This window comes from Cicer arietinum, chromosome 4, assembly GCF_000331145.2.
Source record: "Cicer arietinum cultivar CDC Frontier isolate Library 1 chromosome 4, Cicar.CDCFrontier_v2.0, whole genome shotgun sequence".
Taxonomy (NCBI): domain Eukaryota; kingdom Viridiplantae; phylum Streptophyta; class Magnoliopsida; order Fabales; family Fabaceae; genus Cicer; species Cicer arietinum.
The window spans coordinates 5,750,861-5,766,784 of NC_021163.2; the positions used below are offsets into that span (position 1 = coordinate 5,750,861).

At 29.3% G+C, this 15,924-nt stretch overlaps 2 protein-coding genes and 1 non-coding gene across 3 annotated transcripts; all 3 read left to right on the forward strand.

Moving 5' to 3' along the window:
* Window positions 1–5,697: 5,697 nt before the first annotated feature.
* LOC101492968 (folate-binding protein 1) lies at window positions 5,698–8,960 on the forward strand. Its single transcript, XM_004495636.4, has 4 exons — window positions 5,698–5,878; window positions 7,215–7,564; window positions 7,926–8,260; window positions 8,714–8,960. Exons 1-4 carry the CDS (start codon window positions 5,746–5,748, stop codon window positions 8,838–8,840), a joined length of 945 nt encoding a protein of 314 aa, XP_004495693.1. The 5' UTR covers window positions 5,698–5,745; the 3' UTR covers window positions 8,841–8,960.
* A 2,939-nt stretch (window positions 8,961–11,899) lies between these two features.
* Window positions 11,900–13,853, forward strand: LOC101492636 (large ribosomal subunit protein eL18-like). The gene is made up of 5 exons (XM_004495635.4): window positions 11,900–12,038; window positions 12,132–12,221; window positions 12,753–12,881; window positions 12,978–13,160; window positions 13,500–13,853. Exons 1-5 carry the CDS (start codon window positions 12,036–12,038, stop codon window positions 13,656–13,658), a joined length of 564 nt encoding a protein of 187 aa, XP_004495692.1. The 5' UTR covers window positions 11,900–12,035; the 3' UTR covers window positions 13,659–13,853.
* On the forward strand, window positions 12,508–12,595 carry LOC113786431 (small nucleolar RNA snoR53Y). The gene has a single exon (XR_003472715.1). It is a non-coding gene; the product is annotated as a small nucleolar RNA snoR53Y (small nucleolar RNA).
* Window positions 13,854–15,924: the final 2,071 nt, after the last annotated feature.

Genomic DNA, 15,924 nt, shown 5'->3' on the forward strand with positions numbered 1-15,924 from the left:
TATGTTTATTTGGTTTGGCATCTAACAATATTAGGTAGGTGTTACATAAACTTATACTTTAATGATTTCGTGTTAGGTACGAGTAAGTGAATTTGTGAAGAAAAATAAGACGAGTATGTGAATTTTGCTATTCCACCCAGTTCTAATTTTTGTTCTGCCTATAATCGATATTATGATATTCAAATCCTTGCAAACACCGAAATCCTTAAATATATTATGTTCATCCAATAATATATTATCACGTCCTTCAATAAATAAATTATCATGTCTTTTAATCCCAACCCTTGGGAGAAAAAAACTTTCTGCCAAACACGAGAATTTATATCTCTTGTTTTTCCTTCTTTTTTAGCAATTTGACTGGTTCATCTAATTTTTGTTCTCATATTTGGTTTCATATTTTATTTCATCTTTAATGATTCGTATTTTTTTTCTCTTCATATTGTAACAATCTCATTTTTTAGGTTAATATCTAAAAAAAATCATGTTGTCATATTAAAATTATTTTATTATATTATAGTATATATAGTATAATATTATTTTATGTTTCAATTAAAATTAAACAGTTCAATTAAAATCAAATTTTATTATGTTAAATTCTCTTCAAATATTTCATTAATTTCTCAATGGATATATAATTTATATAGAATAATATTAATAATTTTAATTATTATTACATCCGTTGCAATCTACAACGTCACAAAATAAATTAAATAGTGTTGCGTTAATTTCAATTGAAAATATTTTTTTTTAAGAATTTTGATTGTAAACTAACTAATAACGATGTGTGTTGTTGATAGTGTTGTATGATACAAGTGCATATATGTTCAGTTGATAAATACATGTCTAATTAATTATACTATAATTTTATTTTGTTTTGGTACACGTTTTTTCGAAGAATGTAATTTTTATCTTTTATGTTTTGTACACGAGATTCAAAATCTCATGACGACCCTATGCTTAAATGTTGTAGTTGAGATAATTTGTATATAATGGTATAGACATAATTTATTAAATATTTAATTTCATATATAAGTGAAAATTTATTTATATACCATAATTATTTTGAGATTTTAACCGGTGGTTATTTATTCCATGTATCATTGTTATCTTGAATTTTTATTATTAAATTCTTTTACCATTATAATTGGTGCATGGAAACACTAATAGATTGCAAATTATCTCATGAACTTTTGTCTATACAAAAATTAGATGAAGAATAATAAAATCCAATGGTTCTAAATCAAACTGTTATTCACATTAAATTGAACTTTGCTCTATAGTATTTTTATTTTTATAAGTGTCAATCACATTGAATCAAATCAAAATTTATTAAATCAAATTTTATCAGTTTGATTCCCTTCGTATTTCATGACAAAAAATAATCCTAAACAAAATCAAATTGCTTATTTTAATTAGATCTTTTTTTTTTCTCTTTTAAAAATTGAATCTAGTAGACTAATTACATCTTATTGATTCAAATTGTTGATTAATTTAAAATTTTAATTAATTAAAATTAGTTAATTAATTATATATATTATAAATTTACATTAAATTTTTCAGAGTTATGTTAAGAAAATTATAATCTATACTTCCACATTTATACTCTTACATGCACATTTTATGTAAACTACTTATTTTATTCTTTTTTTTTTAATAATAATATTTTTTTTTCTACCCGAGTAAATTCAACTCGAGTTTCGGAAAACTTTATAAAAAAATTTAAAAATACAAATACATTTCTAAAATTTTGAATTGTGTACTAGATTTTTTTTTGAATACATTTATGTTCTTAAAAGCTTTAAAACAAAATTCTAGAACATAAATGTATTTTAAAAAATTTGAATTTTGTGTATTAGAATTTTTTTTTCAAGTTTTTCAAAATACAAATTTTGTGTTCTAAAAACTTTTTTTAAGTTTTTCAAACACATTTGTATATCGAAATTTTTTTTTAAAATTTTCTAAAACACAAACTGTACTACAAAACATAAAGTTTGATTTTTTTTTTTTAAAAAAGATAAAATTATATTTTTAATAAAATGTAAAATGAAAGTATACATGTAAAGATATAGAAGTATAAATACGAGGGTTTATGATAAAATTTTCTTATGTTAATTATACATAATTTATGTTATTACAGTTATAAGAATATGTATAGAACAATATAAATATAAAAAAGATAGAAAAAGCAAAAAATTACACTTGACATCATATAAAAGTATTGACATTTATCAATTGTATCAAAGTTTCTTTAATATATAAGATTAAAACATGGAAAAAGCATTACAATTCCCAAGATAATAATTAAATAGAGATACTAAGGCTATATATAATAATAACTGACTCTAGTTCTTTGTTCAGGGTCATTTTAGGTTTCTAAAAAAAAACTACATTTTTTCATTAATATTTAGAATGGTGTTTAGCGTGAATCATTATGTAAGTGTTTAATATGGATAATGATTGACAATCGTTTGAATTGTGTTATTTTATTATAATTCAATAATGAATCTTTCCACGTTAAATAATATTTTCCCCTTCATCCCTCTTCCCTCCCGTATCTTTTCTTTGTGCAAAAACAGTGGAAAATTGCAAATGAAATAAATTACAACTTGGTAATTACAACATCCACTCATGAAAATCTCTCAAAATAGTATATTACTTTTTATTTTAATCCATTCAAATAATTTAAATTTGTTGTTGTAAAAGAAAATCTGTGATTGCAATTGGTGCCGTTTGAAATAAATTTATTTGAATTTCTACATTTTCTTCTTGGATTGTTTTCTCCCTTTTTTCTTCTTCTTCATGTAATATACTTTTTAGTTCTTAAAAAAAACCATTCTCTACCTTCATTCGCATAAAAATTTAAGGTTGTTATTGAAGAAGGAAAAATGCAAGTGGAGACGCAGGAAACGTCCTGCACAATTTTTAATTGTATTTATGTTTTGCAAATTGTCATAGACTTGTAGGAATTTTGAAGACAAGGAAGATGACCCTTTATTTTGTTTTATGTTGTTATGCTTCACGACCCATTTTTCAGTTACACCTTGTTTCCATTATTGAGATTTTTTTTCTTTACACAAGGAGATGGTTAGGCAGTACCACAATCACAAGGAAAGATAATTTGGATGGATGCTAGATTTGATCTGAGGAACTTGATGAAACTCTCACTCTGGAAACCACCAATATTTAGACCTTTAAAAATAAAAATATTAAAGTAAAAAAAGTCTTAGAGAAGTGTAAAAAGATACGCCAAATTGACATATTTAATTAAAAAAAATTGCAACTCATAATTTTAAAAAGTAAAATTGAAATAAAATTAAAAAAATATTATTATTAACATTAAAAAGACCTTTATTTTTTTAATCAATATCTTTAAAATATGTTTTAGATTTCAATAAGTGTTGAATTAGTTTTGTCTTTGTTACAAAATGCATCAATTAGAAATATTTTAAGTTTGTATTTGTCTTTATTCTTTACTCTTATACTCTTGTTTTAGAGTATTGTGATATGTAGTTTGATATTTATGTTGGAGAATGCATATGTATTGAGTTAAGTGTAAGTGGGTAATCCAATATCGACTATGAATGAACTAAATATTATATATATAACATCGAATATGAATGAACTAAATATTATATATATAATGGTGAAAACCCTTATAATCTTTGCATTCAAATTTTTTGTGAAGATATACTTTTAAAATCTATTGTAGTCATGAAACAGTTAATTCGTTGTTGTTATCGTGACTCCCCAACAAAATCTACTAGATTGTGGTGTGTTGAAAGTAGTTAATGTGTAAAAAAAACTTCCGTACAATGTTATTTTTTAGCTATCATAATATTTTTTCCGCGTTATATTATTGCGTAGTAGTTGTATTACTTAATTTCTCTATAATGTTTTTTCTCAATAAGAATAATTTCGTTACGTCAAACATGAGGAACATAATTAGGTTTTTTGAATGTGTGCTTGATTTAGTGTAATTGATAAAATTACAATTGATCACCTTGATTTTACAAAAATTACATAATTTAACATTTTTTTATGAAAGGAGATGGTTGACAATCTAAAACGATATTAGATGTATTTATTCAAAATGTAATGAAAAATTTATGGAGTAACTAACAAAAATAATATTTTTACATTATTCTCGTTAGGTAGTATTTTTTATTTAGAGTTTCTTTGATATTAGGTGTATTTATTCAAAGTGTATACAAAAATTTATAGAGTAACTATCAAAAATAAAATTTTTACTTTATTTTTGCTAGGTAGTATTTTTCATTTACAGTTTCTTTTTGGGAGATATACTTTATTTTTTCTTTAAGTTTTCTCATGTTTTTTATTCGCGTAAAAAAAGTAGTTTTGAATCACTTTTTGACAACAGATCACCCTTATCTTTTTTATTCGCAGAAAAAAAAAAAAGTAGTTTTGAATTACTTTTTGACTTGAGATCACCCTTATACTTCTTTTTGTGTTTTAATCTAAATATGCGGTTTTCACATGGACCGACTATTCTTTCGTGTTTTTTTTTCTTTGTGATTTCGTCATCTCAGATCAACGTTTTTTGATCTCTCGTCTTAGTGCAATATTCGTTTGATTTCCCGTTTTACTGCGGTGTTCGTTTAATTTAGATTGATCGATCAACATATCAACTTTGATCAATTACTGATTCAACCAATTACTGAGTCGTCAGCGTTGCAAATCATAATGCCTGATTTTTCCAATCACTTTGACTTTGTCACATTATTTGTAAACATTTTGCTATTTTATACTACTAACTTAGACATTGTGAGTTTGTTAGTAGATTTATTATTTTCGTTTTCTGCAATATTAAATTTGTATTTTTATTTGACATACTCAATCAATTTTAATGAATGAATATCATTTTATTTTTTCAAAAAAAGTATTTTTCATTCGGACTAAGTTGTGCACAAACCATGAGTTAGAAACCAAAAATATATATATATATACACAATACCGAGCATGAGAGAGTTATTCGGTGCACTACTTTTATAAGCGGTCCACTGTAGACTAGTAATTTATAATCTTTTAAAGTTCTAAGGACAATCGTTAATCCTCTTCAAAAGTAATAGTTGATACTTTCTCATTTTTATGAATAAAATTACGGTCTAATTTAAGTCTCTTTAATACCTATTATATATTTATTTTTCTTTATATTAATCAAACTAATATCATTTAAGTTAGTATCTCAATCATAAAAATAAAAATAACAATTAATATATTTATAATAGACGCTACATGTAATTATTAAAGTTTTAACCATCTTTTTTAAACCCATCCATAGTAGACCATAAAATATATTAAATTTGCCCAAACATGTTGACAAAAAAACAAAAACAAATCCAAAATTCCATAAATGGCACTCCCGTTGCACAAAAAAATAGGGTAATCAAGTTAAAAAAATTATCACCTTTATTATAGTTATAGATTACTATCATAGACCTAAGAAAGGAAAAAAAAAAAGAAAAAGATTACTATTATAAACCGAGTCAAGAAAAAAATACAGAATTAAGAAAAGATAAGGTATGCGTTTAAATTAGACGATAAAGTAATTTATAAAAAACAGTTTTTTAACAAAAGAATAAAAAGATAAGAAAAAAATATTTTAACAACAAGAAAATAGGCTTTTTTATAACAAAAAAATGACTCATTTAAATACAAAATAATAGTATAGATTAACCCCGATTTTATGATCAATTGCACCGTGTTTGGGTGCAGTGACTTTATGAAATGAATCAAGGTCATAATCCAATGGTAGTTTCTCGGGTATGGAGACACTCTCAGCTTGGACGACCCTATAACATGGAATACGCTTTCCTGCTTTTTCTTCTCTTCTTCCATGTCTTCCTCCCTCACTCCTCTGGTTGGTGGTTACCTTTCTCTCTTTTAACCCCTTTTTTACTATTCTGTTTAATTTCAATTTTTTCTTTTGATTTTATTATTTTATCCATTTATTATATACGATCGTCCTTCTTTTTGTTATTGATTGTAAGTAGGGCACGCAGAGAAAATCATAATAATCAGAAGGGATTTTATTTGTTATTTTTTGAAACACTGTAATTATTATAGTTAGTAGTGTGATAGTGTTGATGATCCGGGAAATTCTATAATTTTGTTCCTTAACGATAACCTAGCTTGGGTTTATGGATATGTGTTTGAAACACTGGAACTGTTTTGGGCGATTAGAAAGAAAAAGTTGTCTTTTGAATTGGTGTTGCAAGGATTGTGTCTCAGGGGTTATGTTATAGTCGCCAACAGTGTTATGGCGATTCATTATGTTAGTCAAGTTAACTAAGAAGAATCAATAGATGGGTGCTGGTTTTGTAAAGGAAATATGGGTTTGGGGAGGTTTTAGTTGTGGAGGATAAGGACCCAACCCTAATTTTGTTGAGGTAACCGATGTGTCCTCGATTATAGGGTGAACAGGACCCAACCCAATCCCTGTCTCATTTGACTTGTAGAGCATCAAGTTTGTTTGGGTCAATAGACAGGGTTATGATCTAAAAGAATTGACACAATCAAAATTTAGGGACGAATCGTAGTCAAATATAACCGTCACAAATTTTTCCCTTACCTGTAATTGTTAGTTTTATTCTGCATGACGAGGCTTTTATAAACAAAATATTCAAGTTGAAATCTGTGGTAGTTTAGTTAGTTATCTTGTAGCAAAGTACTATTATAAGAGTCATGTTTGAATATATGGTAAAATACTAAAAATATTTAATTTTTTAACTTTTAGCATCTAGTTATAATTGAATGATCACTTTATAATTTTATTTAAATCGTCCTTTGGGCAAACCTGGTTGTGTCTTAGCTAGATTCAGTCTTAATTTGACTCTCAGAGCATGGGGTTTATTCAGACCTAGAACAGGTTTGGCTTTAAAGAATTGACCCTGTCAAAATTTAGGATTGGATTTGGAACAGATTCAACCCGTCCCTTACTCTCCTCTACTTTATTATAGTATTTATGTTAAGATATGTACTTGCCTGCTTTGTCTTTTGTTTCTTCTTTCTTTCTCTCTGACGAGTGCATGCATTTACGGTACAGTTTACTGGCTATGTGTATGCCATTCAGCTTAGCTTGTTGGGGTCCTAGTCTTCACATTATTCTCATTTCAACTCACAATAAAATGGGCATGATAGTCATGAGGGCATATAAATGTTGTTGTAAGCATGACTCTCCTCTTTCCTGAATACAGGTAAACCCAATGGAGTGTGTGTTTCTCAAGGTGGTCGTTTTCCTCCCTTCAAATCAGAGGGTCTCCCGCCCAAAAGCGGTCCTAAAGATTTGACCCTTTGTCGTGTTTTTCGCAAAAAGACTTGCTGTGATGTTTCACATACACATCCTGCATTGCTGTCTGTAAGGAAGCTTGCTTCTGCTGGGGAAGCTAGCCAAGAGTGTTTGCACTTATGGGAACTATTGGAATGTGCCATATGTGATCCACACATGGGTACTCGGCCTGGACCTCCACTAATTTGTGAATCTTTATGTGAGAGAATTTATGACGCATGCTCAAATGCTTACTTCTCTATGGACGTGAAAACACAGGTATTTGGATAACTATGTTCTGCAATTTTTTTTATATAAGATCATGGAAAGAAGTTTGGAGTTCTTTATATTTGTGATGGTAAAGCAACAGAAGTCTATTTGGAGTTTCCATAAATTAGTCATTCAGTTTACTTCTTTTAAGCATCCGTAGGAAAGGTGTGATTGTTCCTATGCGTCATAGGACAGGATTAGTTTATTGTTAATAATTCGTAGCAGAATGTTGTTTGTGTCTTGATCACCTGTCTTAAGTATTTTTGGTAGGTAGAGAGCTCATTACATATGTATTTTCCTTCTAATGGATGAAGATGAAAATTTTAATTTGTCTCCTTACATCCATTTTTTGGCTGTTTTGAAATGCCAGATGCTTGCACCATGTGGAGGAAATGACTTTGTATGTGGTAGGGCTGCTGAATGGGTCTCCAATGGTACAGATCTCTGTCTTGCTGCAGGTTTTCGAGTGAAGCAATCTGATGTTATCGATATTGCATCAGAAGAAATTTTTTGCTATGGTGATAAAGCAAGTCTTGGTTCAGTTGCTGATTCATGGAAGTCTTCACAGTTTGAATCGACCAAGAAAGGGGAGAGCTCGGTGATATTTGACGATTTCAATCAATGGGCGAGGGAAATGCCGTTCAGTGAAAGAATATCTTGGGCTATAGGAGGGATGGTTCTAACAGCAGGATTGGTGTTTATAAGGTTAGAATGTTTTTCTTTTTCCTTTCTATTATCAAGTGGCTGTACATTTTTGTATGCTTTTATCATGTCAATCGTAGGAGTTATTGATTGTATCTTTCTTTATCATTTTTCTAAGCATTGAGTTTTCGTCCCAGTTTTTCTTTTACTTCACACATCTTATTATACTGGTTGTGATTGTGAACTGTGTGATGTAATTATCAATTTTTCCTTGACATGGTACACTTGGAATTTGTCATATATCTTGTTTTACATTCATAATAATTCTTACATGAACATGTGTCTGATGGACACAACTAATTTAAAACTTACGGTAATATTAAATGCATCTTCAATTTTCATTGGGGGTTTCCAATAGACATCATTCAAGAATTGCTGATATATTCAGTGAGAAATGATATATGTTTATCTTTATTGATGGAGTGGTACCTAACTATCTATCGTACACTTATACAGCAAAAGAAAAAGCAATAGCCAACGCCAGAAACTAGCAGCTATAAAGCGCACCGCAAGGAAGCTGGGAAGCAGAATGGTGGATCAGCAGCCTTCAGATGCTCCAGAAAATAGGAAAAAAATTTCCTGATGACTTGTATGTGTAGTTGTTAACAATACATAATTAATTGTGGTAATTTATAGGTCGATCTCATGTTATTTGTTTTAATTAATAATAATCTAAATGAAGTAGAGTATTGTTTTTTTTGTACGGTTGCTTTCTCTGTTTTTTCCCTTCATTTTTCATATAGTTTTTTGAATGATATTTTTCCTTTCAAAATGGTGTGTAAATTTTCTTTCCTTTTAATTCAAACTGAGCCAATAAAAACAATCATTGCCACAAGTCTATACGTAGAGGCTTTGGTGCTTCGTAATCTCTCTTTAACCTTTGTCCCTGGAGATGCTTGCAAATTGCAATTGAGCCGTTGGCAGGGTAGGGAATGATGAAGACGTTGCTAAACTAGTGTGTATCTAATCCAAGCCGAGCTTCGGTACAAGGTAAATTGCATTTGTTTTGTAAATTTTCTTTTGCCATAATACAGAAAGTTGAGGCTCACACGCGGCACTGAATGGATGGATAGATGACACATTTTTCGTGCTATTTGTTTTGTTTTACTAAAAAGTAGGATCTATTCATTCAAATATGTAGAAATTCCATGATAACAAATGATAAGATTCACATTCGCTAATACCGAAAATGATAAATCTATTTATAAAACGATAGAATATGACAAAATTTATAAATATAACAATTAGTGTCCATTTAAATCTAGTGTTTAAAATATCTATATTTCTGGAGCTCTAATGATGAAGATGATAAAATTATTGATTAAAATTGTATTGGATCGAAGTTAATTTGTCGATTTAAACTAAACAAACACTACAGTAAAGTGATAAACCAAAACATCGCAACAAAACAGGAAATGAAAACATCAAAATTAAATAATAGATAATGAAAACATGATTTAGATATGTGATTTTTTCCAAAAGTTAAACGTAAAGCACCACTTGGATGAAAAGAAAATCCAACAAGAATCCTTGCCTGATATGTTTTAAACTTTTGAGCTTTATTAAAAAAAATTGAGTTTTTTTTTATGGTCAAGAAATTTTGAGTTTTAATAATAAAACTGAAATTTAAAAATTGAAATTGAATAAGTAAAATTAATGGAATGGAAATGTTAAGTAGCAAGAAGGACTTAAATTTTACAATTAGTTAATGTAATAGATGGATAGATAAATCAAAATGCAATTTTTGAATTTGAAATAGAAGTTCAAAACATTTTTTTTCTTCTATGTGTATTTTGAAATCATTGTAAATTGTGAAAGTGAAAACTAATGTTAGGGATTGCCTGACATAACACACCAACACGAAAAAATTGACCAAGACAACCGACATTTGTTTTTAACAATATCATGTTCCACCTCCTATATTATGCAACTTCTATTTCTCCCATATGTTTTCATATTCAATTTGACGATATTCACACTAGAGAAAGGTCTTATAGCTCTAGCAATTGTTGTAGGCAGAAATATACCAACAAATATATAACTGTTTTATGATCTCCATTTATTTTTAGAAAGATCACTAATCACCTCTAATTTTGAAAATGTAATTTCAGAACTCACAACGTAGTGTTAAAGTGAGAACGTTATCTTATTGTGAGAGATGAGAGCGAGTTGGAAATCGCAACCACCCAATTAACATGAATAACTGTGATTACAATTTCCATTAAAAAATACATGTGCTATTCCAAAATGCTAACCTCTCGATCTTATCTGGTAAAAAGAAAAATCATATGTCTTCTCTCAATTTAGATTATTTCACAATTTAGTTCCAATTTTTTTCTTTTTGAAATTCGTTGTCATTCTTCTTACTCTACTGACAGTAGTGGCAAAAAACAAGTTGCTTTTTTATTTTATATTTTTATAATTTTGATTAAAAAATAAAACAAGTTGCTTGTACAATAGTAATCCAAGAGAAAAATGTAAAAAGAATAATTAAATCAAAATTATATGCGTTGGATGTATAAAAGTCACTTAGAATAGGGAGCAACATACACTAATAGAGCTGTCAATTTAATAGGTCTCTTAATTATTGGCCCAAGTCCACATATTGAAGGGGCTACAAAATTTTATAATTTAAAAGGCTCCAAAAAATCGATTTTTGTGGGCTTAGTGGACCCATATGCCCATTTATTTAAAAAAAATCGATTTTTTTTTTTGAGAAATAAAGTTTTTCACCGATAAATTTTTTTCGATTTTTTTAATAAAAAAATTTATTTTATTTTTGATATAAATTATTTTCTTTTTAATAAATTTTTTTTTTTCACAAAATTTTTTACGAAAAAAATATTTTTTTACTTTTTTTGAATAAAATAAATTTTGAAAATTTTTTAAGAAAAAAATCTTAAAATTAACAAAATATTGGGGCCCTATTAGCCTCCAGAACCCCCTCCCTTAGACCCCATAAAATAATGGGTCTCAATTTTACAAAAATTAATTTGATAGAGGTCTAATATTAAAAATTTAAAAAAAAAAATTAAAGGGCCTTGGTGTTAGAGGCTCGCTATACACCAATGATCTTTTCATTTTCATGCGATCCACACTGATGGTCACGTGCAACCTTTAATAAAAAATGAAATCTGAGAATGTTGATTTTAATCTGAATACTATTAATTTGTACTCTCATATCTCACAATAAGAGAGTGGTGCTCTCGCTTAATATGTCTTTAAAGACTATATATATAACTCTAATTTTTATTTATTTATTTAAAACATAATGGGGGCACGTGCTATATACACAAGTCCATATCCGATGAAGAGTCATGGTAGTATTTGCATAAAATTCATATAATTAGTGTGATCATAAATGATAACATTTCTCTTATTAAAAAAACTTAAAAATAAAAATTAAAAATACTATAAATTTACTTTGACATAAAAAAATTAAATTTAATAAAAGTTTGTGTTGTATGTTCTATTTTAATGGAACTAGTCTATCGATATATTGTAAAAACATATAATTATTTCTTAAACACTATTTTTGTGATAAATTCTTTGATTCATGAAGTTTTGTTGGGTACAAGTACATTATTGAGGCAAAATTTACAAGTACAACCATAAATCGAAAGTAGATTGGCGTACGTTTCCTAAAAGAACAAGGCCCATATTCAGAGCCCATTTGGTCATCATCAATTATAAAGGCCCATATTCAAAACCCTAGTTTTCTTCTACGAGTACCAACTTAAACAACCAGTCGCAAGAGTATTCGGTACCCGAAGCAGCCATGGTTCGTCCTCTCTATGAATCTCATCACCGTGTTTCAATGTGAAACTCCGTTCGTCAATTCTCTTACAATTTTTCATTTGAATTGAATGTGCAGGGGATCGATCTAAAGGCAGGAGGTAAGAGCAAAAAGTCGAAGAGAACAGCACCTAAGTCCAATGATATCTATCTCAAGCTCTTGGTCAAGGTTAGAACACACATCAAATTCTTCTTTATTTTTATTTTCATTTACTCGAACTAGAATTATTTTGTAATCGTAGTTTGATTGTACAATCTTAAGCGAAATTGTTGATGGAACTGCCATTAATTCGTTTTTCTATGCCTTGTGTATATTATGTTTGGTTAGATCCACTGCAACCATTATGTTTAATACACGTATGGAACTATGAACTGTTTACTGAATTTTAACTCTATGTTAACTCTAAAGTTTGCTTTAACTCTACAGTAGTATGTGTTAATCTACCAGAGAGAAGGTTCCCAATGATTGTTTACTACCATTTTTACCATGCTAATGCTGATAATTGATGATTAATGTGTTCAGTTAATCATAATGAGGGATCTAGTTTTGTGAAATCAATTTTTGTTTTCGAAATTTCCTTTTTTTTCCCCTTCTCGTATATTGTTTGTCTACATGCATATTTATTTGGGATGTGGGTTTTTTTGTAGATTATTCTATTTTTATGCATTGAATTATACTGATTGGTTTTTCCGTGATCAGCTCTATCGGTTCCTTGTTCGGAGAACTGGCAGCAATTTCAATGCTGTTATTCTCAAGAGGTTGTTCATGAGCAAGGTTAACAAGCCTCCACTATCTTTGTCAAGGTTGATCAAGTACACAAAGGGGAAGGTTTGTCCCTCCCTGCAATTTTATTTTTATCTAATTTTTAGTAGATGCTGTTATTACAGTTATAATTAATTCCAATTTTGAAATTTACTTGTGTAGGAAGGTAAGATTGCTGTGGTGGTGGGAGCCATAACTGACGATATCCGTGTTTATGAAGTTCCAGCCATAAAGGTTACAGCACTCAGGTTTACAGAGACCGCTAGGGCAAGAATCGAAAAGGCTGGCGGTGAATGCTTGACTTTTGATCAGTTGGCTCTCAGGGCCCCTCTTGGACAGAACACTGTATGTGCCCATTTCTCTCTAGGCGTTTGTCCTTTTCTGATTGTTTTAACTATATCAGTTGCTACATATTATGTCAAATGATTTCATTAGTTCTCTTCTTGATTATGAAATCTCTTTTTTATTGAACTTTTTAGACAGTGGATTGATAGAATATTTGCTTTACTATAAAACTAAAGACATCAAAGTTTTACCTTTGAGTTCTTCATGGTGGCCGGACATATTCCCCACATTTTACCTGTTGCAATTAGTTCTTTGTGTAACTGTTGTGTTGTATGGTTTGAATTGAAGTGAGACATGGTGTGTTAAATGGATTGTCGTCTATTTAATTTGTGGATGTAGGTTCTTCTTAGAGGCCCAAAGAATGCCCGTGAAGCTGTGAAGCACTTTGGTCCTGCTCCTGGTGTGCCACACAGCCACACAAAGCCTTATGTTAGAGCCAAGGGAAGGAAGTTCGAGAAGGCCAGAGGAAAGAGGAACAGCAGAGGATTCAGAGTTTGATGTGATCATATTTATTTGCTGGTATTGTTAACTTCTGATATCAGATTTTTCCTATATCTAGACAGTGTTGCTATTTATGTTAATGATTTTCAATATGGAGTTTACTCCCCACCTTCTTATTTTCCGTGGAATTGTTTTGTGTATGTTACAATTCAGTTTTGATTTTAGAGAATGGTAATTGTTATTTACATGATACATGCCTGTTTGTTGTGAATTCAAACATGAATATGCTGCCTGACTAAATTTTTGAAATGTAACGTTAGTTTTCTTGGTCCAATAATTTATCCAGTGTAAGTTAATTCCAATTCCCTACAACGTGATGAAAACACAGTTTGAATCATAGCTAAAATATATACCTCCGATTGTGGAAAAACTTGTGGGACACAATTTCTTGTTTTAATATCTCTTATTAGTATGATTATCAATAATCAATAAAAAGAGTTGCATTTGTTAATCACCTTACAATAGCCATTTGCTTTGCACACAAAAACACCATATTCTATAACGGGCATGCTCATGGTTGTACTTTAATCATTGTCTTTTAAAAGGCGCAATAGATTCATTTTTATGGTACATTTTTAAAATTAAAATGTAACTTATATAGGATTGTTGAAATCTAAATTAATTAGGATTGTTTAGGTTAAACCCAATTAATTAGGTTTGTTGAATCTCTAAATTTATTTGTTGTTTTTGTGTGTTTGTCAAACCAATATACAAAAGCCAGGAAGGAATTATAAAAAAGCCTTTTGGTATCAAGCATCCACAATTTCAGTTTTTATTTTATTTTTGGTTATATTGTTTTTCATCTTGAGATTTGAGATATGGAAGGGGAAAAACGCAGTCGAAATGTCTCCCGCAAAATTTTATAATGAAAGTTGTTAAAGAAGCTAATCGTGCATATGAAATGTTATATACAAGACTATTTTGAAGAAAAGATGTAATGATACAAAAAATATCATATTTAAAGGACATCGTAAACTTATCTTTTTGGAAAATGATAACAATCTTCGTTCAACATTTGAATTGAGAACATTACTTTATTATGGAACAGACAAGAGTACGCCTCCAATATTGCAAATATTCAAGTTTTATGTTAATAAATACATAGTGTGTTTGCTGATGTCTTCACCTGCTTCTTGGTTGTTGAAGTGTGCAATTCCTTTCTGCACAACCACTTCCTCCAAACTTGGCACATCTGTCTTGAAACCATCACCGGGAATATCTTTCATACTCGATGTTTTTATAGTAAACCAACATCACCTGTACCAGTACATTATCCACTCCTACTTCACTCCACGGTGCTGTAAGCTCCCAATTCCTGCAAATTAATTAGCATTATCAACTTCGCTCAATTGACATGAGTCATGATTTTAATCCACAAAGATTTTGAAGTCTCTACAATGACATTGCAATTGTAGTTTACTCATATTTTTCTGCAATATAAATATTTGCAGTGTAACCACAATTGTAATTGCAATCACAATTTGATTTAAATCATAGATATATCCTAACAATTTTTTAAAATATTTGACTTTTATTAACACTTTCCAAATTCACTTATATGTGATTGATTATAATGTGTGGAAAACTTTCTTTGTCTACAAAAAATAAATATGTTGAGATTTCTGGCTCCACGGTAACCGGTCTTGTTGAGTTTTGTAACATAGAAATCAATATCTTGTTCGGAAAGATGGCAAAAAATCTGGAGTATTTTGGATTTGAATCCAGTTCCATACCCTCCTTTACCATCTTGCATGGTTCTATACGTTACAACAAGAGTAAAATACACTGTTGTGGTAGCAGTGATATCTACACATCAATAATTAAATGAGTTACATTGTTCAATAAAAATTATTAGACATAAATTAAAAATATTATAATAACTACATATATTGAATATGGATTAATATAGAATCGATCGAACATTACTTGAAAATGACTATTTTTGCTCAGAACTGAAATGGGCCAAATGTTCCTGAAAATTCTTGCTTCCGTTTGACCATTTGTATTTATATGAATTTTGATCCCTATTCATGGATCTCTCGCTTCGATAAATATAAAAAAGAGGATCACACATTTTCTTCTGATTTCGAATCAATTCATATTGATTGACCGATTATATTATGTGATTTTTAGTAAATACTATTATTTTTTGTTTTCGGTCTTCCAAACAATTCCCGTAAAATATCTGGCCCCATTTTTTGATGATCCTTGAATAAAAAAATTCATTCTCTTCATAAAAGGAGGAGGTAAAACCAATAAGGAT

Excerpts from the sequence above, each read along its gene's own strand:
- LOC101492968 (XM_004495636.4), top strand. The coding sequence starts at position 5,746 with ATGAATCAAGGTCATAATCCAATGGTAGTTTCTCGGGTATGGAGACAC. Across the intron at positions 5,879-7,214 it reads CTTCCTCCCTCACTCCTCTG|GTAAACCCAATGGAGTGTGT; the intron begins GTTGGTGGTTAC and ends TCCTGAATACAG. Across the intron at positions 7,565-7,925 it reads CTATGGACGTGAAAACACAG|ATGCTTGCACCATGTGGAGG; the intron begins GTATTTGGATAA and ends TTGAAATGCCAG.
- LOC101492636 (XM_004495635.4), top strand. Across the intron at positions 12,222-12,752 it reads ATCTCAAGCTCTTGGTCAAG|CTCTATCGGTTCCTTGTTCG; the intron begins GTTAGAACACAC and ends TTCCGTGATCAG. Across the intron at positions 12,882-12,977 it reads TCAAGTACACAAAGGGGAAG|GAAGGTAAGATTGCTGTGGT; the intron begins GTTTGTCCCTCC and ends TTACTTGTGTAG.